Source organism: Amblyomma maculatum, chromosome 10, assembly GCF_055883805.1.
Source record: "Amblyomma maculatum isolate TAMU_Amacu chromosome 10, ASM5588380v1, whole genome shotgun sequence".
NCBI classification, from domain to species: Eukaryota; Metazoa; Arthropoda; class Arachnida; order Ixodida; family Ixodidae; genus Amblyomma; species Amblyomma maculatum.
In genome coordinates this window covers 164,813,868-164,841,770 of record NC_139353.1, presented here as the reverse complement: position 1 = coordinate 164,841,770, position 27,903 = coordinate 164,813,868, and the positions used below count along the sequence as shown (strand labels likewise).

The window sequence follows — 27,903 nt, the reverse complement described above, 5'->3', positions numbered from 1 at the left end:
AACAATCAGGCCACCCCCGCAAAAACGTAAAGGGAACGAGACGGATCCGCTGGTGGCATTAGAAAGGAGACTGGACGCTAAATACGAAGCAAGATTTGAAAGAATCGAGACCCTCCTCACCCAATTAATGGGTGCGGTAAATCAAATGCAGACGCAATTCACCGCGATGCAGAACGCCTTCACCGAGAGGCTAACTACATTAGAAAAGACTGTGACCCCAATTCAACAAAATGGACAGGCGCAGTAAAAATGAAGACTCTCTGGTGTGGCAGTGGAACTGCCGCGGCTTCCAACGAAAGCGAGCGCTCTTGCAACAGCACTTAGAGCAGAGCGCAGAAAAACCTTTAGCTATAGCCCTTCAGGAAACAGGAAAAGGTCTACCAAAATTATCGGGATATCAGGCGTTCCACGGTAATCGGGGAGAAAAATCCCGCGTCTCCACGCTAGTTAAAAGACACATAGCGGTAGTCGAGCATGAGGTCAACTCACGAGACATCGAAGCTGTATTAATAGAAATTATCACTGGTCGCAAGGAAGAGGCTAGTCTCTTCATCTTAAATCTGTACAGCACCCCCCAGCAGAGAAAGGTACGTTTCCGCGCCCTCTTCCGCAAAGCGATCAAAACAGCAGGAAGCAATACTCTTATAATTCTAGGAGACTTCAATGCCGCCCACCAAGAATGGGGCTACAATAGACACGACCCCAAGGGTAGGCAACTGTGGGAGGACATACATGAGCTCGGCCTCACCCTGCTGACGGACCCTAGCTGTCCGTCCAGGATGGGAAACAGCGTCTGTGCAGACACCACCCCGGACCTTACCTTAGGAAAAAACACGGGAGACGCAGTCTGGAAAAACACAGCTCAAAATTTTGGCAGCGACCACTTTGTTCTGGCTCTCACCCTCAGCAAGGGCGTCAAAACGCGTCGCCTCAAAAAACCCAAAATCACCGATTGGGACAGGTTTAGGCAAATCAGAGAAAACTGCGAATCGGGAGATGAAATCCAAAACATAGAGCAATGGGCAGAGACGCTTAAGAAACAAGTAGAGAAAGCAACCACGACCCTACGGGAGGACGATGCGCCGGTGACGGTTGACAGCAAACTCCTTCATATGTGGGAAGCAAAATGCGGCATGGAGAGGCGTCTCCGGTCGCAAAGATGGAACAGGAACCTTAGGCGAAGGATAGCAAGATATAACAAAGAGATTGAAGATTACGCAGTAAAACTTTGCGAACAAAACTGGTGTAGTAGGTGTGACGAGATGGAAGGGAACATGAGCCTTGCTAATATGTGGAGCCTACTCAGACACCTACTTGATCCTGACAATTCGAAAACTCAATCGGGCATAAGACTGACGAAAGCCAGACACGCGTTCGAGGGCACGGACGGGGAACTCATGGCGAAACTAATTAACATGTACGTAGGCGACACGCAAACCTTACCCCTGCCGGATTACGAAGGACCCTTAAACGAGGCCCTAGACGCGCCGATCACGGAGGCGGAGGTTCGCGCCGAAATATTAGGCCTAAAAACAAAATCGGCTCCCGGCCCAGACGGAATCACAAACAAGGTTCTCCGAAATTTGGACGATAATTCCATCCGCGCGCTCACCAAGTACATGAGAATCGTATGGGACAGAGGCCGCCTCCCACAACAGTGGAAGACGGCAAACGTAATTTTGATACCGAAGCCAGGCAAACCCCCTAAACTAGAGAACTTACGACCAATCTCTCTAACATCCTGTATAGGGAAATTGATGGAGCGGGTAGTCCAAACGCGACTAACGCGTTTCATGGAGCTTAACGACCTGTGGCCACACGAAATGGTTGGGTTCCGGCCCGTCCTGTGCACACAGGACGTAATGCTCCGCTTGAGACACGATATCATAGAAAGCGAAACCAGGGACGCGAGGGTACTACTAGGTCTAGACCTGACAAAGGCGTTCGATAACGTAAAACACGCGGCAATTCTTTCTGGTCTCCAAGAATTGGGGGTCGGAAAGAAAACGTACGACTACGTAAAAGACTTCCTGTCGGGTAGAACGATAAAGATAAAGTTTCAGGACATTGAATCCTCCACCGTCAAACTAGGAAGCAGGGGTACGCCACAGGGTTCGGTGCTGTCCCCGTTCCTCTTTAATGTTGCCATGCGAAACCTCCCGGCAGAACTGAGGAAAGTGGAAAACTTGAAATTCAGTATGTACGCGGACGACGTCAACCTGTGGGCTACCCAGGGGAGTGACGCGAGCATCGAGGAGCGCTTGCAAGCGGCGGCGGACACCGTCGTGTCCTACGCGGCCGAAAGGGGCCTCTCGTGCTCTCCACAAAAATCGGAACTGTTTATATACAACCCGAAGGCGCTCAGGTGTAAACGCCAGATAAACATCAGCGTAACAGTAGACGGCCAAATAGTGCCAAAAGTCGAACAAATTAGGATCTTGGGGCTGTTTCTACAAGCAGATGGGTACAACGATACAACGGTAAAGAAACTGAACGCGTACGCCACGCAAGTCACGGGTCTGTTCAGGAGAATCGCACTAAAGGGTCGGGGCCTTAAGGAACGAAGCCTCCTGAAACTAATGCAGGCTTACATCACTAGCCGCATATGTTACGCCACACCATTCCTAAACATTAGATCAGACGAAAGGCAGAGAATAGACGCACTCATCAGACGATGCGCGAAGAGGGCTCTGGGACTACCCATCTCGACCTCGACTGAACGCCTCCTCGAAATGGGGGTGCACAACAACTGGACGGAACTAGCGGAGGCTGTGCGCATGGCGCAACTAGAAAGATTAAGCAGAACCACCACGGGCAGAACCATCCTCGGCTGGGTGGGACTGCAGTCAGATAGAGGAACAAGCCACAAAGTAGACATTCCACGAGAGTGTCGCGAATATATAATAGTGCCCCCCCTACCTAAAAACATGCACCCTACGTACAACAAGGAGAGGAGACAAAAGAGGGCCGAGACGCTCGCAAAGAAAGCGGGGAAAATGAAGCCGGGGGAGGTCGCCTACGTGGACGCGGCTAGCGGGAAGTCGGGGGCGGCGGTGGCTGTCGTCGTCAACGGCCGCCGCGTCCGTTAGAAGCCGAAATGTAGACACGGCTGAAGAAGTTGCAATAGCGCTCGCTTGCGTTGGAACGGAAGCCAGCATAGTTATTAGTGACAGCAAAACAGCTGTCTGGAACTTTGGAAAAGGGAGGGTCTCGACGGAGGCAGCCAAAATTTTAGAGAAAAGAAAACTTGAAAGAAAGATTCGAATTATTTGGACCCCCGCGCACGAGTCCGTCCCCGGCAACGAGGCGGCGCACGAGCTAGCCCGAGCTCTCTACTTCCGGGCAGCCGTAGAGCCGCCTGATTGCGATGGGATGGACGAGAGGCTGCAAACTTATAAGGAAATTTTAGAACACTACAGACTTAGCAGAAGGTCCCTGCCACCACCGGACCGAACGCTAACTAACAAGGAGGCCGTCGCTTGGCGGCGCCTGCAAGCTGGGAATTTCCCAAGTCCCGTCTGGCTTTTCCACACGCAAGTGGAGGAAAAGGCGGACGATAGATGCGAAACCTGCGGAGAAAGGGGTACTCTTGATCACATAATCTGGCAATGCCTTGATTCCCCTGGCGCCAAGGAAAACATAAACAGTAGAGAAGCCTGGGAACTGCTACTGCGGAGCGAGTCCCCCGCCAACCAGCAGCAAGCTGTCCGCCTGGCGGCTGAAGCCGCGAAGAAACACTGTCACTTCGCCTGTCTTTAGTCGCGGAGGCCCCGGCCTCCGTCCCATAGGCCTGCGTGCCGGGGGCGGGGAGTAGGGGGCCTCCTACATCGGTGGAAAAATAAAGTTCGTAACAACAACAACAACGCTACGCTGATGGCTCGAAACCTGGCGTATATTGCTTTCGCAATGAAACAATGCGATATCAGAGAACAGGCTACAGTTTGTCGTCTGTGCGCGGCTGCATCACCCTTAATTACAGCAGGCAGAACGAAAGGGCGAAACGACTACTATATGCGGATGTTCATCTCTGTGTGTGTATGTATGTGTGTGTGTGTGTGTGTGTTTAGTTTGGTTTGGTTTGGTTTACGTTATTTAACGTCCCAAAGCGACTAAAGCCTGTTTCACATGCAAGCGAAAACGCTAGCGATTTCTGCCGCGGCGGCGCAAAAACCTGCTTGGAGCGGCGGGGGCAGCTTCTGCGGCGCGAGCGGCGAGGTTCGGGAAAGTTGGAATCCCATCGCCGCGAACGAGCGGCAGCACCGCTTGTCAACCAATGAGACGGCCGCGCGTTGCCACGTGACCAGTGCGAAACTTGCGCGGGAAATGAGGCTGTGTTTAATTCCTCGCGTGCTGCTGGTGGTGCTGGAAAAAATGTATATAAACAATAAAAAGTAATCGTGATTTAATTTATAAAACGCAAGATTTGCATTTATTTATACAAATGTTTAGAAGAAGTGACGAAATCATATTTAAAACTGAGCTTGTTCGTTCTTGCAAGCCACCAAAACCGACTGCGTGCGTGCGTTGTTTACTAGCAACGTTGGTTTTCGCAGCGATGAAAATCGCGCTGACGCGACGCGTGTGAAACGAAGCCTCGAGAAAAGCTTCGCAGCGCCCCGCCGCTGTTCGCTCAGTTCGCTGAATCGCTTGAATGTGAACCGCGCTTAAGGCTACGGAGACGCCGTTGTGGAGGACTTCGGAAATTTCGACCACCTGGGGTTCTTTTACGTGTACTGGCCTCGCACAGCACACGGACGCCACTCCGTTTCGCCTCCATCGAAACGCAGCCGCCGAGTTCGGGTTCGAACCTGGGTACTCCGGCACAGTAGTCGGGCTTCTTACCCCTGCACCACCCCGGTGGAGCGTGCGTGCGTGCGTGCGCGCGCGCGTGTGTGTGTGTGTGTGTGTGTGTGTGTGTGTGTGTGTGTGTGTGTGTGTGTGTGTGTGTGTGTGTGTGTGTGTGTGTGTGTGTGTGTGTGTGTGTGTGTGTGTGTGTGTGTGTGTGTGTGTGTGTGTGTCCTACTGAAAAAGTGTATGCGAAATGTACGAGATTGCTACGATGTGTACGAGAAATGTGGGAGATTTCTAAGAGCTATGCGATTTGTACAAGAATTCTATGAGGTCTCTTAGAGCGTCTACGTTGTCTCGTAGAGTTGTACGAGGATTGTGCGATGTCTCGTAGGGCGTCTACGGTGTCTCCTAGAGCGTGTACGATGTCTCGTAGGGTTGTACGAGGATTGTAGGATGTCTTGTACAGATGTACGAGGGCTCAAGCAGCTTGTAGAAGATCTCGTACAGTTCACGTAAAACCCCCGCAGACGCCGTACGCATTCTCGTAGAGCTCGTACGCTCAGTTGTAGGAGACATCGTAATGCTCGCTTAAAATCACGATGCTCGTACAGCACCAGCATTCGATTTCGCAGTGTTCATTCAGGGTCCATGCGAGTTCAGTTGGCTCACTAAGCCTCCCCGTAAAAAATTAAACCAGTTATAACCTGGTTCCATTCGGCCCCACACTGACCCAATTAGATACAGCCATATATGAGCTCAAATGGGCACAAAATTACGACCAACTTGGCAGGTAACGGAATTACCCAAATGGTTTTGCAAACAATGGGCACTCCCAATTGTTCTCACGTTCATAATGATCATTTAGAATCTCAACTGGATTTTCCATATTATACAGGATTACAATTCATATATGTCCTACCCTATTGGATATTCAAAGTGGTTTTGAAAATTTGAATTGGTTCCCGGGATTTCAAATGGCACTTCATATGGTATATATATAGTTCTCAATTGGATGTTCTAGTTGGTTTGGAAGATATTCATAGGCGTATGTCCTCATCCGTTCAGTTCAGTTCAGTCGTTCAGTCGTGTCCGACTCTTCGTGACCCTATGAACCATATCACGCCACGCTTTCCGGTCTCTTACTATCTTCCTAGCATCACATAACTTCATCTGCAGCGCCTCGAGGATGCCATCTAATCATCGCGTTCGCTGCCTACCCCTTCTCTGGTGACCCTCAACCTTTCCCAACATCAAATCTTTCTCGAGCGACTCCTCTCTTCTCATCAGATGACCAAAGTAGCTGAGCTTTAACTTTAGAATTTGAACCTCCAATGAGCAGTCAGGGTTTATGGTTGACAATATCGACTGATTTGATCTTCTGGCCGTCCAAGGAACTCTCAAGATTCTCCGCCAGCACCACAATTCAAACGAGTCAATTCTTCGGCGGTCAGCCTTCTTCACAGCCCAACTCTCGCATCCATACATCACAACTGGAAAGACCATAGCACGAGTTATATGGATCTTGGTTGGCAGACTAATGTCTCTGCTCTTTACTAGGCAGTCAAGGCTAGCCATGGCTCTCTTTCCCAGAAGTAGGCGTCTCCTAATTTCATGACTGCAGTCTCCTTCCGGGGTTACCTTGGAGCCCAAGAAGAGAAAATCTGTCACGGTTTCCACTTCTTGTCCCTCTATGCTCCAGGACTTGATGGGGCAAGACGCCATGATCTTTGTCTTTTAATGTTCAGTTTAAGTCCAAACTTCTCACTCTCTTCTTGTACGCGCATCAGAAGTCTCTTGAGCTCCACTTCACTTTCTGCCATTTAGTGGTATCATCCGCATGTATGTCCTCATATTTGACAGTTAAATAGAAAAGATCATTAAGAGAATTAAAGTTTGTGTCATAGTTTTACAGTTTATCACCGAGTTAGACAGTTGATACCAATTTCCTTCATCTGGTTGGCGAACCATATTGTATTTACATGTTAATTCAAGAATAATCATTGATATATATGCCATATATATTTCAAGTTTAATGCTTTCGTGTATCTACATGGGCGTGCTGCTTACATTGAATGTAAAATATAGGCAATAGAATACATATTCTTTAATAAATACAGAGTTCAGCATGAACATATCACAAAACAAAAATGTATCCGCAATATATATATCATGGCATGAAAGAAATGCGGAAGAAATAAGATGAACTAAGACAAGATTTGAGCATTGTAACTTAATTCATTGAACGCACATCAGTGGCATAACATGCAGAAGGTCAAAGATTAATTATAATGATCAGTGCAAAATATAAGAAGAGAAAGTAGTTACACAAAGTTAAAATAATTTTGGAGCTTCAGCTAGTTTACCTCAATAATAGACGTGACAGCATCTTAAACATGAACTGCATTTTCATTCTGCAAATTTTTATATAATTTTTCTCGTTTAAAGTTATCTACTTTTCAAAATTATTACCAATGTAACAGCATTCCCTAAGTGCCCCACTAACACACCTTTGACCCTACATGGCTATAGACATTGCATGCAGAGGGCACACATGGGTTGAGCTTTAGTATCAACGTATTTATTTTGTTAAACTACTATTTTCTGAAATGTCCTCATTAGAAGAGCTTCCTTGATAATTGGCTTCATTTGCACCCTCCCTATTTTGTTAGCTTTATTTCACTGTGAGATGTTTGAAATTCTCACACGAGGTCATGTAACTGTGATGTCATGACCAATATGTCGACTAATCGGGATTTTTTTGGTATTTATTGTGCAGAATCTTTTCAGTCGAATGAGAACTGTTCACTTAAAGTTTAGTAAATGATGTTCCTGCTGCACACCTTGACTAGCACTGCCCTTCGTTCATTGTATCTGCCACTATGCTGTGTGCACAATGTTGATGTGTTGCCGCTGCCATGTATACGATAGTCAAACTGGCAGTCAAAATCACCCTTATATTGTGTTTTGCATATGAATGGAGGTGACGCACTATAACTGCACAGCTTTACCACCGTCAGGCATCACAAGTTTGTATGAAGAATTGGCTTGGAGTTTCATCTGTAGAAGGAAAAGTAAGTGTGATAACAGAAATGTGAAAGCCAACTCCAGTACTGAACTTCACGAACTCATAATTCCTTGCAAAGACCACAGAAAGACAATTCTCAAACGACTGAACAGCACTAACAGATGGGGTGGGAGAGAAGATGACAACAATTCTGCTTCTTTCTCTACATCACTCATTTGGCTGATTATAAACAACCGGACTGACTCTCTTTTTCAGCGCAAGGATATGCCGAGCAAAAAAGTTGCTACAGCCTTTTGAGTTTTGACTTGCACATCTACATCTATACACCATTTTTAGGTTTCCTGAGACTATAACAAACCCTTGCTGAACTGAACTACTCTGAATTGAAGCTTTCTGCTGCATAATGACACTTGCAAATGCTGTCAGTCTCATTGTCAAATGAAAAAAAAAAAAAAAGAAACGATTGAGTCGGTGATCTTAGACTGATGAAAAGATGCAAAAATCCTAGTACTTTATGAGGGGCGATACCAACAGTATATGTGTTGCATCTCGAAGCTATGCATACTATACACATATATGCTGCAGCATAATATTGCAAGGAAATGTCTTTTAGATGGCATATTTTTCAGTGTCACTGTAGGCTGCGTCACGCGAGATGCGTAACCTACTGAAGAAAGCTGCACGTTCAACGATCGTCCACCAATATATGCTGTGCAGTTTCCAACAGCAGTGCATAATTATTTATGCTGCATGGAACAAGCAGCTTGGCTGCTTTTGCTTCTTTACTGCATGTATGCTGTAGGCCACAGAGACAAGTTGAAATATTTGTATGGTCAGTTTCATTAGTGCTTAATTGAAGTAACGTGCACGCAAACAGGTGTAGGTAAAAACGTCCCCGGAAAAAACGTCTCCGGAAGAAACGTCCCCTGAAGAAGCGGCAACTAAAAAACGTCCCCAAGGCCAAAATCGGCCCTAAAAAAGATTTATTCTGGAACACACATGAAAAAAACCAACAAATGTTATGCCATTCTTTCTCGGCTTTAAGTTAAATGTAATCATCATATGGAACCTGCGTCCTCTGGGGGCCCGAAATGTTTACAAGAACTGCGTAAATTAAAGCATGTCACTGTCACTGTATTACCGCTGCCATAATTTTTTTTTGTCATGAATGCCCGCATCAATTCGATGTTCGCGGTCAATTCCAAGCCGACAGGTGAAACCGCTGTAATAAAGTTTACATGCATTATTCATCATTGCAGTTCGCCACGGAGAAACGTAGTCTACGTCCTATAGCGCAAGACTCCAGCCCCGTTCGGGGACATTTTTTCCTACTTCGAAAATAGGGACATTTTTTCCGGGGACGTTTTTACCGGATCCCCACGTAAACACCCCACACTGTCTTCGCTTGAAGAATTGACCGGTAAGCTATTTTTGCATGTCGCATATCTTGCCTGACTGCAGGCGCCATGCTTTCACACAACTGTTTTTGCTTTTGCTATAAGCTAGAGCCATTAAAATTTCATCACCATTCAAGAGTTGAACACTGATAGTAGTGATGCACACATCACAAAAGAAAGTATCGCTCGCGGGTGACCAGTGGAACAGTGTGCGAGCAGGATTCGACGTCTGTTTCCAAACAAATCACTTGATCTTCCAATATAAACACGCAACTAAAACAATGGCCACTGTCGCTGTTTATGATCAGGAATTTTCGCAAGGAACTTGGCGATGCATTGGGCCAAAGCTCCGATTTGCTGAACCACCGCAACGCATTTCTTATCTGTCAACCCGACGTACATGACAAGCACGCATAGTTTTTCCAGCATTGCAAAAAAAGGAGCGAAACTCACGGTGGTCTTTTCCGCCACCGCTAGCTTTCGCTAGCACCGCCACATTTCTGAATGCGCAAACTACAGGCGCGCATACACGACAAACATGTAGCGTTAGTGCGTAGACACTTGACATCGTGCTTGCCGCTGTTAGGCGAACAGCAAAGCCGTTGAAGTCGGCAACTTCCGAAACCGAAACAAGTCGAAACCAGCCGAAGCAGCCGAAGCTGTAGTGCTAGTCATAGCCATTGGTGGCGGCGTCGCGGCGTCGCGCTTTCTTTTGTGCTGCTGGCGGCGTCATGCTCTCGAGATTTGCGAGGTACAAAGCGCAGCAAAATAGCTCGTGCGATGTGCAGAAGCGTCGTCAGGTTCTGTGTAAACCTGTGCAAAAAGTGTGCCGGCGTGCCCAACAGATAGTGCGTCTTCCTTTGTGCGCTTTCACTGGAAACACTACGCTGACGGAGGGCGGTCACCACCCGGGACACGTTTGGCATCTCAGATGTAAGTAAATTTCCTTCTGTCCTGCACATTCTTCTGAAAACAGAGCGGAACTGGTCATGCATGCCAACACAATGCTAGTTTGTTAGTTCGTAAACAACAAGACGCGTTCATAACCAACGGTTGTTTGGTTTTGACAAAGTAAGGGGGGGGGGGGGGGGGGGTGTTAATGCTTTTGCAGTGTCTTGGAAAAGAGACAGTGTCGTGGGCTGCACGATTGGAGTAAAATATGCCGTACAAATCATCATTCGTAAGCTCATTGCGGGGTGCATGATGCCGGTGCCGTACTGCGATTCAGCCTTCGGCAAGAATTTAGTATGGGCAACTTCGTAAGTGCCTCGACCCGGTCCTTACGTTGTGCTGCAGTTGAAGCACCGGCGCTTGTGCATTGAATTTACACGGACTGAATGAGCGGTAAAACCTACCTGCGTTACGACAGGGCTAGCTCATTATTCAAATGTTCTATAAATATTGCGGATTATGGGATAAGGAGCCTGCGAACACGCGACGGCAGTATGATTCAGCTGTAATCGTACTTAAAGCACCATTGTCGAGCCTTGGGTGCAAGTAGAAGGTAAAAAAAAAAAAAGTTTTTTCAGCTATTTTTGAATTTTTTCACCTGTATTGGCTTCACATTTTCTTTTGCATAATTTGTTTTGACTGAAGTAATCCACAAAAACTACAAAGTGCATATAAATGACAGACACCAAACTCAGGCCTTCAGTCCAAAAATAGCAGTAAGGTGTAAAGTTAATTATGCATTCAACAGTACCAATAGTATTGATTTTCTTGTGTAATTATCTACAAATGAAGCAAAAAAATCTGAACTAATTGTGCTGAGATGCCCCATCGACATCTTCCCTGATATGAAATGTGAATCAAAATGTGTGCAGGTTTTTTTGTACTCAGTGTATGAAATTCATGCAGGTTTTAAATTGAGGAGTGCATGCAGGATTCCAAGCAAAACAAGCCTTTGCTCAAGGTATCATTCCAGTGTGGTGTTTTTGTTTAAATTTATGCATGTTTTGTAGAAACAACTGTAGATGTTGATAAGGAAGTGGTTTCGGGGGGTGGCTGCTCCTGGCCCTACGGTGCTGCGATTGGTAGGTCACCGCAGCTTGCGGCGGGGGCTAGCCTGCCACTGGATTTCTATCTGTTGTAGGCAGTCTTTGTACCTACTACCGTTTCAGTGGTGGACGACGGCTGTTGCGACGTGCCTCTCTCTCCCACTTTTTTCTTCTCTATTTTCTCTTCTGTCCGCACGAGGCAGTGGAGGTGGCTCAGCTACAGAGCCAGTAGTAGGCCCATGCATTTTCGTTATCTTCTTCCTTTAGTCGCAACAACAAGTGGTGGTGTGTCTGGATCTAGCTCATGAATGGCTACCACATTTATGAATCGTTTGGTGGTCGCATGCACTTCCATACATGGTTTGAACAGTCACGTTACATTCTGCAATTTACTTCTTTTTACTTTTTGGATGGATGTGTTTCCACTTTTGAGTGCGTAGCCTTTCACAATTCATAATTGATCGGGTGAGCGTGTTTTGACATGATAAAAGGTTTGGCAGTTCGATAGCATTGGCCCGTCATGATGCACAAGCAGCAGACTGCTTGCTGCGCTGGTGCCAATATCTTCCTAGATATCACTTGATCATCATGTCAGTGTTGAGATCATTTAATGGAAGTGTGCAGATAGCTATAATCCCACATTTTCTTCACTGGCTTGCAGGCAGGAACTTGTCAGCAAAGCAGCTTTAAAAAGGAAAGCTCACAAAAATTATTTCTCTAATTGTCTGTTAAAACTGGAAAAAATTATTGAATAACTAGACTGCTCACTCGCCATGTCAACTTCAGCAAAAAAAAAAAAAAAAGGGTTGGATAATAGAGGCAGTTGCACTGCAGTCCTGATAAATATGTTGAAGTTGTTGAAACATAACTTGAGCTTTGAATGCAAAATGAATCCAAGCTAGATCTGCTAGAGAGCAAGTAAAGTTGAAAGATGGAAAGATGGCACTTGACTGAATTCTCTTGTGAAAATTTATATATCTGGTCCGACTCTGCACATTCTTCCGAGTTGACGTAGTGGGAGCTAGGGATGAACTTTTGCCTTTCTTGGTGCACTGCTTGTGTGTAACCCGAGTTGGGGTGGAACATTGCATGTTCAGAGGGTGGTAGGGAAGCAAACTTGGTGGCACTAGGAAGGCTATGAACAATATGAGGATGATAGGCTGCCTTTAGACTGACTGGCTTGCATTTCTCGGTGTGTTTTGTACGTGCGAATGTTCCATAAGCTGCCACATATGTCTTGGATTTGTGTTGAGGTGACTGGAATGATCAAAAACTCAATGTTATGATCGAAGTCCTCAGAACATGCTGTGATTTTACTCCTGGATTAAGTTGCTGACATTGTTTGCTGGGCATACATACCTTTGAGAGGAAATCCAGTAGATGAAGGTACGGGCAGAGTGCTTGCTTATTATTCCAACCTAACTGCCCAAACAACGTCACCATTTTCTGGAAACAGATTGTTCAAGCTTCCAGCCTTCCGGTTGTTCACTCGTGCAATACAGTGAAGCGCATTTACGCCTTGGCACATGGCAGGCTCAGGGGCTTGTTCATCGCTACTGTACTAAGTTAGACCTCAAGTGGACTCAAAATGCCTTTTTCCATTGCCATGAAGTAGGGTTTAAAAGAAGGTTTGATGACGGACATACTGTTTGCTCTGCTAGCAAGTAACGAAGAGTTAGCATAACATTTCTTACAAGTTACACTATCTGGCACCTCTTGATGTGTGTTGTGCCTGCTACGCCACTGAATCCTTTGTGTGAGATCGGAGGTCCCTGCAGGATCACAGACTTATAATGCTACTTAAATTATGAGCAGATCGAGGTGGTAGATAGTAAAACTCTGTTAATGGTGAATTCCAATAACAGACTGTGGTCACTTACAGAACATTCTTTTCTGCTCATTTTGGACCAACTGTATTCCAAATGCAGATCCGGAACACAGGTTTCATCTTCCAAATGCAGATGAGGAGCGATTGCTGAGCCAAGATCGCTCCATGGAGCAGTCTGGATTGCTCTGCCGAAATCAACAGGACCGGCTGGAAATTTACTTGAGTATGTGTTCAGCTGCACCTACCATTTCCAGTAGATTGTCTCTGCTGCGCTTGCTGTGCCCTCTGCAATAATCGACTATTGGTACTTGCCGCTGCTACGAATGCAAATTGCTGTCATGAACTAGTGCTCACTTTTGAGGACAGCAAGTCTGAGAGCAGCAGTATTCTGCAATAATCTTTTTTAAAGACCTCAGCTCAGAGTGCGACTGGAAAACTATGTGCAGAAACAATCTTAGTGTGCTATTTGTGAACTCAAAGCCATTCCTCAACTCTGAAACAGTGAAAACAGTGATCTGAGCCTTTGTTTTATTTGAGAATAGTGCCAAAGAAATCTTACCGTGCTTGCCCGCACTAGACTATCTGAAAGAATGGCATAAACTGTTGAGGTCAACACCATTCTAAGACCTATTACAGGTTTAAAACAGACGACATGTGTACACGATGCACAGGCTAGCGCACAGAATGACTGGCAATTCCTCTGTCAGTCCATGGGCACTACCTACTTGCGCTAGCATGAGTTCCAAACACAGTCGGGACACAATCTGTGCTGGATGCAGGTGCTCTGTTGTGGAGCGGGCAATCCACTTAAGTTCTGGGATTGTAATTCACTATGTGTGGAGGAAAAGCAAGTGAACATCTCTCTGCTGGCATATGTCACATTGCCTGCTGCCATCGCTTTTGGTTTCAATATGTGCTAGTGACAGGAATGCTCACAGCACAAGTGGGAGTGGAGACACTGATCTGCGCCATTATGGAAATGCCAAGATGTTAGCATGGGCAAACATCTCTTTGCATCACCACGAAGGTTGCTAAGGCTCAGCTCCATGTATGAGCAAGCGAGTGCAGTGCGGGCATATGTCAGACAGCTCGTTAACTATGGGCCTACAGCAACAGCTGCCATACCTTTAATGAGAACTCTAGACTAAAAAGGCAATTTTACAAAGAGCAAAGTAAATGATGATAATGACTTTTTTTTTTTTTTATTTAACAAAGCAGGTGGTCAGAGTGAAGAACTCATGCCACGACTGTTAATATGCCTCTACTGCCCCATTTGTAAAGCAAGCAGATTGAAGTTCTCGAATGAGCATGTTTACAGTCGTGAGCAGCTCTGTTAGATGTGTGTCCATAGGGTGGCACATTGTTTCATTGTTCAAAAGAATACTAAACAAAAGGTGGTTTGGAACTTAAAGGGGAAAGAACAGAGAAGCTGGCTGTATTTTTGTTTTGTTTTTTCCTAAAAAGAAAAGAAGCTGGCTGTAGATGCAGAAATACTGTGAATGGTGAGAGGTGGACAGGTGCCAAGCAGTCGTGAACTGCACCTGGACTTTGCAAGGAGCCTCATGCTACTCATGAGCCACAGTTTGGCCATACCTAGCTTATATAAGCTTGACTTGTACAAAACATGCCTGCAAATGCAACCCTGCCTCAAGGCTGCCTACACCCTACTGTGGCAGCTTCAGCGTTTAGGACATTTGACTAGTGAGCTGGGTGACGCGGGCTCGGTCTTAGCTGGGGTGGTTGCATTTCGATGGTGGAAAAATGCTAGGTGCCCATGTGCTTTATAGTGTCAGTGCACATTAAAGAAGCGTAGATGGTCGAAATTATCCAGAGCTATCTACAATGGCTGACCCTCGAAGTCAGTTTCTTTGGCATGTTGAACACCATGATCAAATCAAGGCTGCCTACTGTTAGCATTAGTAGAGTACCTTCGCAATGCCACAAAGTCTGCCCCTCACCACACTCCTAAATTTCGTTGTTTGCAACTCTACTCAGGTTACTTAGTTTGATGACCCCTTTTCCTGAAACAGTAGCAGTTGACGAAAAGAAGTGTAAAAGCATATCTCACGCCCATGCACTGAACTCCGAGAAAGGTGCTGATTTGGTCATAATTTTTTTTTTCATGAGAATTTGGTCAGTGTCATAATATGACCCTTGGAAAGTCATATCTCTACTGAAATGTTCATGTGATAATCTGGGTAGCTTTTATAGATGGCTTGGATGATATCATAAGTGCTATGATGGTGAACTGTGCTTAGTGTCTGCAATACCTGCATGATGAAGATGGTGAATGCAAATTAGACAGATTTTTGCTCTACTTTTGGTTCACCAGTGGGTGCCTAGTGAGTCGTCAGTGCAAGCTATCCATAGGTTCACTTTCTTCATGCAATTTACATAGCTGTGGAGTTCTCATAATAGCAGAAGTATCATATTAATGGGTCACTAACCTTTTTTTTAATGTAAGATAAGTAAATACGCCGTCAGCAACCTTAGAGCGCAGCATGCTCTTTACCTGTATTACCTGTTTATCATGGATAGAATAATGATGCTGTACTCCTGTGCTACTTTCAGTGTTTAATTCTACACGGTAGCACATCACTATACTCAGGGTTAAATGTCTGGCTATGCAGCTGAAGCTAGGCAAGAAAGTAAAGGCAACATACCTCTCTTCCCTTGCCATGTAGAGTGGGTTACTTCAGCGCTAGTGACCTTGCATTAACTCTCCAACTTTCTCCCTTCACTTCAAGCCTGCACATGCCTAGCCCAAATAGTGAGCAAACCACTCTCCTCGGCAAAGAGACTAAAACTTGTCTCCTTTCCTTTCGTACCTTGGCTGCATAGCCCACAACATGTCTCCGTGTATAGCAAGATTCAATGCCATATTTCCTCTTACTGTTGGAGCACCCTCTGCTTCTGCTGTACCACCCTTGCAGCAGCCCAGTGTTTTGTTTACCACAGAAATTCATGTCTGTGCAAGCTACACTGGCATGGAGAGGTGCATTTCTGAGCCAACTTTCATGCTTTATGATGATACTCTCTTTGATCGCCTTTAAGTTGCATCAAACCTGGTCATGTGTGTTGGTCAGTACCAAATGAAGTAAATTTCTTTGACTAACATACTTTGAGAAGGATGGCAATTTGCATGAGTTGGTAAGGCGTCATCTTGAAAGTAGCAGCACGAAAAAACAAGGATGTGAAAGGAGGCAAGCAGGCAGTAACTCGCAACTAAATTTTATTAATGCAAACATGAAATATATAAAGCCAAGCAACGCCGCAAACTGCTCAGTCACTGATAAGCAGACAGCAAAACATCAATCACTAAAATATCCGAGCGGTTCCATTTATGTAGATATAGGTAGAGGTACCAACTTGGCTGTGCATTGTAAAGAATGCACTGGTTGCTTTCAGTTTCTTTCAGCTGCGCACATTCTGGCTGTCATCCATTTCAAATCAGCTGGAAAATCATTGAAGCTGAAGGCATTTCACGACTAGGTAATGAATGTGCTAGTGAGCCGTCCATCGTGTTAACATGCAGTGAGTTGGGATATCTAGATTAGGGAAGTGCTCTTAAATTTTAGTGACTCATGTTTTGCTTTCTGCTTATAAGTGATTGAGTGGTTTGCATTGTTGCTTGACTCCTTTATATGTTGCAAGTTAGCGCCTGTCTTGTCTCCTTTCACAGCCTTGTTTTTTCGGGCTGCTTGTTTCAAGATAAAATACAATTTCTGCTACTTAGGTCATAAAATGAATTCTAATGAAGTTCCACATCTCTTAGAAAAGTAGTATTGTAGTTACAGGCATGTATTAAGGCCCTGCACTACAAATTAAGAGGCTCGCTCGATATAAAGCATAAAGGGAGAGCTTGTCTGATCTTGGGCCTAGTGGGCATTAGTGGATTATGGATAGGTTGATGTTAAAATGTACTTTCAGTTAAAATCAAGTAAATGCTTTATTTGTAACTAGGGGCACTGTGATGCCTGACCTGTTCTTTTGCCAGGCTGGTGACGAGATGGAGTGAAAGGATTTATTTCAGTGTTGGTATGTCTCGGGTGATGTCAACATTGTTTCTTCTCTGGCTTTATAGGCAGTCGCCCTTCAACGAATTCAATCCTAAAGTGAAAGTTTGAATCCAAAAAAATATTAATCTAGGATTACTTAGCAGGCAGAGGCGAATTCATACAGTGACTTACACCAGCATGCCACGCATCATTTCAAGAAAAAAAAAAGTATTGTGGTGTTCCTATTCTATGCCTTTATTTCTTGCTCACAAAGCCTCTGCATGTAGGTCTTGCACTATATTACGCTTTGATTTGTTGGTTCATGGTACTTTTTACCTTACAGCAAGCTCCATGTGGCTTCAAAGCAATGGCTTCTTCAAGCTCTACAATACCCTTTGCCAGAATCACACAGTGCTTGATGGGCAAGTAGGACATTGATGTAAGTGCTGAAGACATTTTTCAGCATGTGTAGTTTCTTATCTGCCTAACCTACTATTGCATTTGTGGCTCCTTATGTTTATTTTGAGGTTCAGGTTTCTTCAGTGTTTTCTTTGATTGCTGCCATTGCTTACTGGCTATGGCATTTGGCTGCTGAGCCTGAGAATATGGAATGGAATGGTGCCTGGGGCCTGTCGATACAGGCAAAATGCAAATTTGCCTACATGTTGGGCAGTGCCAGTGCACAGTTTAAAGAACTTTTTGTGGAAGAGGGAGGGCTCTGGAAATTAGCCCAGAAGCCCTCTTTCATGATGTCTCTCATAGCTCATGTTCAGCTTTAGGGTAATAAAAGGACATTGAGGACAAGCTGAAGCTAGCTTGTGTTATACATTTCTGCATTCTATTCACTAAAATGCTATTTTACAGAAAATGCAAGTTTCTTTTTAAGGTAGGAAAAGCCAGAAGTTTTGAAACAAATCTCATTACCAGCTGATTTTATAAGATGTGAGGATAGTACACCTTGAAGTGAAGCTCATGCACCTTCACTGTGGTTGCTGCAGTTGTTGGGCTAGTTATATTCCTCTGACTGCAAGTTAAATTAGCAGAGTACAGTAGGGGCAATGCAGTCGATATAGGTTTCAGTAGTCTTGACATTGCACTGCTTTCACATAAGTACTACCATCTTTCATTTGAATAATCCCGCCGGGGCGGCGCAGTGGTTACGGCGCTCGACTACTGTTCCCAAGGACGCGGGATCGAATCCCGGCCTCGGCGGCAGCTTTTCGATGGAGGCGAAAAGCAAGGCGCCCGTGTGCTGTGCGATGTCAGTGCACGTTAAAGAACCCCAGGTGGTCGAAATTTCCGGAGTCCTCCACTACGGCGTCTCTCATAGCATGAGTCGCTTTGGGACGTTAAACCCCACAAACCAACCAACCAACCTTTCATTTGAATATGATTGACAGTATTCTGAGTAGTGGCAGGCCGGCCACATGTGATCAGAGTTCTTGAGTGCATACTGGTTGCAGATTTTCACCATACCGCCATGGCTGGAATGCCACGTACCGGGATGCCAGTAGCACTGCAGCAACTGAGAAGGAAGTGGTTGAGCGCTTAATTGGATGGGAAAATTCAGTGTTATCTGTACTTTTAAGTGTTAAGCTGATGTAATTTGTGCATGTGGAATCACGTCGAGCAGTTATTACTTCTCGGCTAGCTGTATTGGTGGCGGAGGTACTACAAACTACTGAGGAAAGTGTTGCTGGCTTCTGTCCTCATTGAAATGCAGCTGCTGATGATAACAAATGTGGCAAGAAACAGGTGGCCTTGCTTCCACCTTGAAATATGTGCATGTTTGTGAAAAGCATTGTTTTGAGGCTTAAAGGTAACCGATACCATACCCCTTCCATGGAGAGTAGACCAAAGCACATCCTCATGATTTGTGAGTGAGGAGGGAGAACTCACAAGTTTCAGCAAATGTATGGGGTTGTTCTGGCAGAATACTTCTGCAGTGCTTCTCTCCTCAGCGAAAACCCTTCACTGTGGCGGTAAAACCTGTTTTGGGGGCAGAAATAGGGTGCTGCCAAGAGACATCTCTTGTGACAATGACCACATCCATTACCTGCTCCACTCTGCCTTGGTTTGCTCTCTCTATTAAAGGGATTAAGCTCTTAAGAGCACCTTAACCTTACAGGTACCATTCATAACCCCCCTCCCTTCCCTTCTGGTTTTCAATAGAGAAGGCATGCTCCTCCCAAGATTCGTGCATAACATGAGACTTAATACAGAAATATTCAGCATGGCACCCAACTTCTGCTGCAACGGGGATTGGGAGAATATTTTTGCAGGTCCTCAGTGCACAATCACATAATACTTCATTGACATAGCCTACTATATGTCACCTACACATTACTCGTGGAGTTTGTATTCTTTTTTTTCTTGAGAGAAAAGCGCTGTTCAGTCAAAAGGCACGATGCAGGGGAATTTGGAGTGAGCACTGATTCTGTGTGTTCGCAATTTTTGCTTAGCTTTCGTTCTTTTTCTTCTGGTGGTTTGGCAGGGTTGCTGATATTCGAGCGACACAAGAACTGAGTCATGAGTCTGCTTCTTCGCAGTGGGATCGTGCGTTTGTTTTCCTCATTGTAATGAAAATGTGCAAGGGTACTGACCCTATGTGGGGCTGCGAACATATTTATAGCGCATGAGTTATTTGCACACATGCACACCACACACTTGCAGTTTTGTAGTGGTGAAAAGAAGTAGCTGTCAAGACTGAGAGCATCTTCTAAGGGCACATAAATGTTGATGTTTGAAATTAAGCTGTGAATTTATACAAGATGTGGCTTAGTTATTGAACTAACAATTTTTTAGCACTATAGTTGTTTCATGTAACGGGTTTAACTTAAGGTACAAAGGTGGCCGATTGAGCCCTGTGCTCTAACACACTGTGCACAGAAGCAGTCAAATCTTTAGTCCTCCCTATCTTCTGCTCAGGCCAAAGCAACTCATACCTTGTTGACACAAAAGTGACGTGTCTGTATTATTCCTGCATATCCTGCATGGCGGTTTTTTTTTCCTTTTTCATTCTACTGGGAGGGAGTGAGAAAAGGGCTGCAAGGTCTTTCTCGTCTATGCGGGAAGGACGAAAGGGTACTGGGAGGTTGGCTGTCAAAGTGCTTTAAAACGAGTGACTGCTTCAAACTGCCCGGGGCGCTCAATAAATTGTGGGTGGGTGGGAAGGGGGAGTGGAGGTAGTGGGAGGGGGGTCTAGCTGTTTTCCGAGCTAAGCGCACAGCAGCATGTATGCTTCTTCCTTTTTTTTTTACTTAGTAGTGCAGAGAGGATAAAAAAATGGGGGCGGAGGGGGGGCTTGGCCAGCGCAGGTGGTGCTGTTTCAAACGAGTGACCGCCTGGAGCTGCCCTTGGCAAAGCACAGAGCAGTATGCACGCTTGCTCCTTTTTTCCCGTAGCAGTGAGGTGTGCGCTGCGATAGCCTGAGTGGCAGTGGAGGGAGCACTGAAGATTTGGCTGCTTCTGTGCCCGTGCACTGGGGCAGGTTTTGTACCTTAAGTTAAGCCCGCTATGTGATACAAGCCTGAATCACTTTGGGGCATTAAACCCCAAACCAAACCTTATGTGAAACATCTTGTATACTATTTCATGGCTTAATCCAAACATCAATGTTTATGCACCGTTCAGAAGATACTCTGTCTCGACAGAATAATTTTTTGCGCCACTACAAAACTGCATGTGTATAACGCAAATAACTCAAGCTCTGGTACTGAATATATGCAGCCCCACATACGGCAAGTACTCTTGCACATATTCATTACACTGCGGAGAGCAAACGCACCATCCCGGTGACATGATGCGAAAAAGCCGACTCAACTCCAGAGTCCCCGCGTCGCTTTGCATACCCATACAAGCTGTACACTAAACTATCGAAAGAAACAGAACGAAAGCAAAAAATTGCAAACGCACAGAATCAGTGCTCACTACATTCCCGCGCATCTCGTCTTGACTGAGCAGTGCGCATCTGTTAAAAAAAATCTAGGAGATACATATATGTGTCGTATAGGCTACGTCATCCATGTGTGACGTGACTGTGCACCCAGGACCTGCAAAAATATTTTCCCACAGGAATTGCGCTATGCAGGATAGCTGATACTCTTGAGTTTTGCAAAGAGCCTTTGTAGATAATTGTGCCCCCATTTTCACCCTGGTCAGTTCAAGGAGCAAGAGGCACGTAGGAGCACAATTACCTATTATAATCTGTATGATCCTGAATGGGCCAGGGCTCTTGTGCCATTCGCAGGGCAGCGTACAGCTTGTGAGATTGAGTATCGTGACAGGAAATTGGCACTTCACAAAAAATACTTTCACTTGAACTTCAACTCCATGCAGCCCTCAATGCCTGCTTTTCATTTGTTGGCAGTTAGGTGACCTTGAGGGCTCATCGACTGCCACTCAACTTGTAAACACGGGACATTATATCATTTGCTCGCTATTTGTGCTTTGTTCTGCGAGTTTATTCAGCTTTTCACAAAAGTGGATGCAGTGAGTATGCACAGATCTGTTTTGTGAAGCATTGGCTGAGTGACGGCCCAGGTCAACCCTGTTCAACCCAGAACTTCTGGCATATTGTTTCGTGGATACAGCTTTGGCTACCCTCCTGACATCCCAGCTTTTGACACCAAGTATGCATAACCATGGCCTATCACAAACTGCAATGCTGTAATTGATCATCACATACTTCTGTGGTGCTGCACATTTCAAATTGTCACTATATGGGAGCAATGTTTCAGAACCTACTTAATGCAGAGCTATGATACACATTTGAGGACTAAGAGCAAGTTTGCTCTGCATGGTGACTTCCAGAGACAGGGACACACTTGTGGGGAAAGGCATGTTGCGTACATACCTTCCAACCCTTTGATTTTCCAGAAAACCAGATTTTTGACCGAACTTTCTGATTGCACGATCACTGCCCTAAATGTTTCGATAAGGGGCTTCTGCCTGCAAAGAATGGCTTTTGCAAAACCGGCACTGCGGAATCAGCAGCCACGTCTTAATTGCCAGCATCTCCATCAAAGGCCCCACTAGCACCATTGGCATCATTGGCTTAGCAGGAAATCAATCAAAGCAGACTTTAGCTGAGCGAGAGTAGGTGTGGCTGGCTGCACACACAGTTGATGTACTGCGTTTCTTGTAGGCAGCGGTGCACAGCTAATGCAGCCACAGTAGATATAGATGCTTTGCTGGCTTCGCTTTCGATCTGAACTAAGGGCAGCTGCTCGGTGCACTTCACGTTAAAGGGTTTTTCCAAATGTCACGCCATCTGATCCTCCTGTATTGAGCTCAGCCGCATGCCTCATCTTACCAAGCTGCTCTATGCACAACAATGGCGTGATTGCTCTTCTTTCAGAACCATCACAGCCAACAACGGTCGCAGACGACATTACGTGTAAAAGGGCTAGTAATGGTTTTGCACTGAAGACTTACAGCACTCCGATGGTGCTGAGAGAAAACTGCGGTGGTGGGCACGCAGATCAGTTTTGCTTTAGCTATGGAGACATAGCGAGAACACTCGGTGACGGCCTGTAGATATCTCGGCGTACACCTTTAGACATGTATTGCACGCTTGCTGCTGCATGTGTGTATGCTCAGGATGTTTAGATTAGGACTCATCAGACACTGCCTGAAAGTGGCAGCCCCCCCCCCCCCCCCTTTCGGACATTGAAACATCAAACATGGCCTCTTCATCACCCCCTATTGGGCAGTCTTCCCATTTTTGGTCTTAGCACATACGTATAAAGGAAGCTGGGGGCCCACTAGCAGCGCAGTTGAGCCTTTGGAACAAGGAACATTTGTGCTAGAGGCATCAATGGCTTAGTTGTCATATCAGGGTAGTACAGACGTCTTCAGACTCGCGGTGCTGTCTAAGTGGCTGGTTCACTCGTTTTGTGGAGACACATTCACGGTAGGCAGAAGGCATGGCTTTTCAAGCACAGTGACCATTGTGGCTCCCAGCTTTGTTTGTAAACCAATCAGGGAGTTCAACTTGTTTGTTTGGGTGCATACGTTGCAAAGCAGCATGCATGTTTTCTCCCCTTGCCCCTGAGCCCTGCAAGGTCAAAGAGCACGTGTAGCAGCAACTTCAAACCAAACCTTAATAAACAAATTTGGTCACTAAATTTCACATTTCTCAATGCATATGTCATGTTCTACATGAACTGTATCACAGCGGCAGTGAGGTGTTTTCAGCTGTTTTTCACAGCTGCCTTTTCATGCATCCTGGGAAACATGTTCTGTTAGCCTGTGAATATAGAGGTTGCTTCTGAACGTTCAGAGGACTTGACATTAGGGCATGAGTCTGTTATGCCTGTGGAATAGTTTTTAATTCAAATTTTGCCCTTGGGGTCGAATTCACAAACATGTCTCGACTTGACACTACCTCAGCTCTATAAAGTGAAGAAAACAGTCTTCTCTACTCAAGGTTCAGTTGAGATTCTTGAATGCTTTTCAGCATTTCTTATGACTTTGTATCCTCTAGAAATATCCCTCCACTCTAGGCAGCACACATGGCTTACAGGGACAAGACAAAGGCCAAAATTTGGCCTGGAAAGTACATGCCACTACGTGTAACCTGGTCATTTTCAAATGTGAAGTCCTTCTGAACAACATCAACAAGCTGCCTCAAGAGTCGCAGCCTAATAGGTTGCGGCAGCCACTTTTTGATGGCGACGAAAAGTAAGGCACCCGTTTGCTATGCAACATCAGTGCACATTAAAGAACCCCAGGTGATTGGAATTTCTGGAGCACTTCACTACTCATAGCCTGAGTTGCTTTATTGCATAAAAAAAAGTCCCAGCCTAGTAAAACGGCTCTGTTGTGGCCGATGAAAGACACGAACGCAGGCAGCTGGGAATGGAAGTGAGTTTTATTCACCAACGCCTCGGCCTATATAGCCCTTGTTTTACGCAATATCAGATGTCAGTTTAGGCGCATGCGCAAGACAAGGGCTATATAAGCAAAGGTATTCGTGAATAAAACTCACGTTCCTGGCTGCCTGCGTTTGTGTCTTTCTTTGGCCACAACAGAACAAAAATATGTTTTGCAAACTGCATGAATAAGGCAGCTGTGAAAAATGGCTGAAAACAATTCACGTCTGGCAACATTTTCTGTCATTGACATAAAGCTTGTGTAGAACAGGATTTAGGCATTGAGAAGTGCTAGAATTGCTGTGAAATCTAGTGACCTAGTTGCGTTTTTGCACTCGAAGTGCTCGGCGGTGAGCGTTGAGCACATGTAAAGTGCAAAGAAGCATATTGCAGCGCATGCACCCCAGCCAAGAAATTTGGCTTTCCAGAATCAAATGCCGCTTGTTTCCAAGCAAGCTAGGATCTGTAATTGTAAATGTACTTGATTGCGAATATCCCTGAGCCACTCTGAAGACAGAATTGACCCCCCCTCCCCACAGCACCGTGCATCTAAAACATTATGCACCGAGGCAATCAGCAAGCCATCGATGTGTGCAGCACAGGTGTTCCATGGCACAACTGCACCTCCGGTAGCTCCCTCTTCCTATTTACAATATGCCATTCCCTACAATTGCACCACTGTTCACAGTGGTTCATAGAAACCCCTGCACATGCTTTGTTTGCTGTTAGCCGTCAAATGCTTGCTGCAATTTGGCACTCGGCACGCTCTGAAATGTTGCTGAGGCATCCGGTGACAACTTGAAATATGCCTATACCACAGCAGTATAATGCGGTGATCAACTACAGCATTAAAAGCTGCACCTGACAACAGCTATCCATACTCATCGTTAGCTGCATGGACTTCGGGAGACTTGTCTTGGTCGTACTTGAAACAATGTTTCAGTATTTTCGAGTCAGATTGAGGTTCCCACAGAGCCAATGCTTCAAAGAGTGGGTCTGTGAATCTTATTGTATCCGCTTTAATGAAAGGCTTTGTATGCAGTAGAATGAAGTCCGCACAGCGTGTGAACGCTACAATGCCTCATGTTTGCAAGTGGAGGTCGAAGTGGCCCTATATTAACGTCATTGCAACTTTGAAATTCGTGAGAAAACTTGAGTTTTCTCCTGCACTCGAGTAGCGATTAAAGTAAAGCTTCATTTCTAAAAAAAAAAATGCCTCGAGGATCGCTGGGACTAAAGGTTTCAGTCAAGGTCTCCATGCATTCTTTCCGCATGGTATTTCTCAAGAAGACTTTGTTGGAAGGAACGCTCGGAGGCCGTCATGAATTCTAACCAAGCCTTGAGTAGAGGAACAGCTGTTTCCTTCACTCTGGAGCAGAGGCAGAAGGTTGAGTCGAGGTGCATCTTCATATGATCATATATGTAGGATTGCATAATCTTTCAGGTTTATTTTTATTCTTTAGCCGTGTATGCTGAGCCATATCCAAGAGTGCACACTTCTACTTCTCGAAGGCCGTTTAAATCTCCAGTTTTGCACTGCTCTCTTGACTTTGTAGTTATTGTAGCTTTTCATGAAGCGGTGTACAAATGTCATTGATCGATAGGTGAAGAAAAGAAGCCAGCAGTCGGCGAGGCCAAGGAAAGCACTGGGGATTGTACTTTGTGTGTTTTTTTTAATTTTTACTTTGGTAATCACACAAATTAGTAATGTAATCTGTTTAGGGGAAAGATAAATGCAAAGTAGAAGGAAAAACAACGTGTCGATGGTGGGGACCGAACCCACGACCTCCGAATATCGCGTCCGGTGCTCTTCCAACTGAGCTACATCGGTTGCTGTTCTACCTGCTACTTTCTTGGGTATTAATGTTGTCTCTATATGAACCTTGAGAGTGTTCACCAGCGCCACCCTCAACCATAGCGGTGGACGTGGAGATGAGGGTACTCGTCTTTTTTTTTTTTTTAATTTTTACTTTGGTACTTACACAAATTAGTAATGTAATCTGTTTAGGGGAAAGATAAACACAAAGTAGAAGGAAAAACAATGTGGCGATGGTGGGGACCAAACCCATAAAGTGCAATCCCCAGTGCTTTCCTTGGCCTCGCCGACTGTTGGCTTCTTTTCTTCATGTATTATAATGAGTACCCTCATTTCCCCTTCATTTATCTGCTTGTCGCCTACAGGGGTCTCGGTTCTGGAAGTCTTGAAGCCATAGGTAGCATAAAGCACAGCTTTCGCCCTCGCTCTTGATCACATTCTATGTGACGCTGGCGGTAACACAGGACATTCCACGTCCACCGCTATGGTTGAGGGCGGCGCTGGTGAACACTCTCAAGGTTCGTATAGAGACAACATTAATACGTAAGGAAGTAGCAGGTGGAACAGCGGCCGATGTAGCTCAGTTGGAAGAGCACCGGACGCGATATTCGAAGGTCGTGGCTTCGGTCCCCACCATCGGCACATTGTTTTTGCTTCTACTTTGTGTTTATCTTTCCCCTAAACAGATTACATTACTAATTTGTGTGATTACCGAAGCAAAAATTGAAAAAAAAAAAAAAAGTACAATCCCCAGTGCTTTCCTTGGCCTCGCCGACTGTTGGCTTCTTTTCTTCATGTATTATAATGAGTACCCTCATTTCCCCTTCATTTATCTGCTTGTCGCCTACAGGGGTCTCGGTTCTGGAAGTCTTGAAGCCATAGGTAGCATAAAGCACAGCTTTCGCCCTCGCTCTTGATCACATTCTATGTGACGCTGGCGGTAACACAGGACATTCCACGTCCTCCGCTATGGTTGAGGGCGGCGCTGGTGAACACTCTCAAGGTTCGTATAGAGACAACATTAATACGTAAGAAAGTAGCAGGTGGAACAGCGGCCGATGTAGCTCAGTTGGAAGAGCACCGGACGCGATATTCGAAGGTCGTGGCTTCGGTCCCCACCATCGGCACATTGTTTTTGCTTCTACTTTGTGTTTATCTTTCCCCTAAACAGATTACATTACTAATTTGTGTGATTACCGAAGCAAAAATTGAAAAAAAAAAAAAAAGTACAATCCCCGGTGCTTTCCTTGGCCTCGCCGACTGTTGGCTTCTTTTCTTCATGTATTATAACGAATACCCTCATTTCCCCTTCATTTATCTGAATGATCGATAGGACATGGTTCGAAGGCCCTTGAAATATCTGTTCGACTGAGGTATTAAATTTTGTGGGAGTCTGATGCTGAACAGTCTGTATGCTCGTGTCAGTTCCTCAGATTTCTGTAGTTCAGAATCGAAACTTTTTGAATTGAAATGTTGTCAAATAATAGTATAACACCTACTTGTCCCTTTCCCAAAATGTTTGGAAAGACATGAGCTGAATTTTTGGATCTGGGATATAGTCCTGCTTTTTTTTGCATTTTGCAGACCTCGCACAGTGAAAACCTGTATCCAAGCCCGAACCCAACAGGTCAACAGCAGCAGAACAAGGGAACCTATATCCAAGCTCCAAACTGGTGGACCGAAAGCAGATGTTTTGTGACCGCAGTGTGTCAGCCATGCTGAGACATGGCATGAATAAAGCCAATCCAGGTGACCACACGTGTCTTTTCCAAGCATGCATGCTTTACACATGAGGCATATCTCATGGAGGGCATCATTTCGGCAAAACATTTTGTCACAACTTCAGCAAACACTGATTGAGGCCTTGCACAAGGCCTAAAGCTGGGATATTAGTATTATGCGCAACACAAACATGAGGAGTGGTGTAGAAGCCTTGCAACCATGCAGAGTATCACTATAGCATGGTAGCATTCCTATGTCAATGTCTCTCGTCCTCTAAGATCACACTGCTGTTTTGCATCTTTTGAATCCTGAGTCCCGAACAATCATCACGCTGTGTGCGGGTCGGTAACCACGCACAGGTTTTTGCATGCCGTACCTTTTGAAGCGAAAGCTTGTCTACGCGTATCAGACTGCAGCTTCGTGTGGCTTCACATAGCCTAGTTCTGCGCATGCG

At 45.4% G+C, this 27,903-nt stretch overlaps 1 protein-coding gene across 2 annotated transcripts; it reads left to right on the top strand.

Annotated features, from left to right (window-relative positions):
- The first annotated feature begins 9,907 nt into the window (after positions 1-9,907).
- On the top strand, positions 9,908-27,499 carry LOC146177840 (uncharacterized). 2 transcript variants are annotated; one of them, XM_084580608.1, is made up of 4 exons: positions 9,908-10,146; positions 13,172-13,261; positions 17,380-17,475; positions 27,312-27,499. In XM_084580608.1, exons 1-3 carry the CDS (start codon positions 9,945-9,947, stop codon positions 17,472-17,474), a joined length of 387 nt encoding a protein of 128 aa, XP_084436734.1. In that variant the 5' UTR covers positions 9,908-9,944; the 3' UTR covers position 17,475; positions 27,312-27,499. The 2 variants fall into 2 exon arrangements, with proteins under 2 accessions (XP_084436734.1, XP_084436733.1); XM_084580607.1 differs by having other exon boundaries at positions 13,139-13,261.
- The last annotated feature ends 404 nt before the right edge of the window (positions 27,500-27,903 follow it).

Coding starts and splice junctions, on each gene's coding strand:
- LOC146177840 (XM_084580607.1), top strand. CDS start 9,945: ATGCTCTCGAGATTTGCGAGGTACAAAGCGCAGCAAAATAGCTCGTGC. Junction 10,147..13,138: donor ACACGTTTGGCATCTCAGAT/GTAAGTAAATTT, acceptor TTCCAAATGCAG/ATCCGGAACACAGGTTTCAT. Junction 13,262..17,379: donor CCGGCTGGAAATTTACTTGA/GTATGTGTTCAG, acceptor TTTACCTTACAG/CAAGCTCCATGTGGCTTCAA.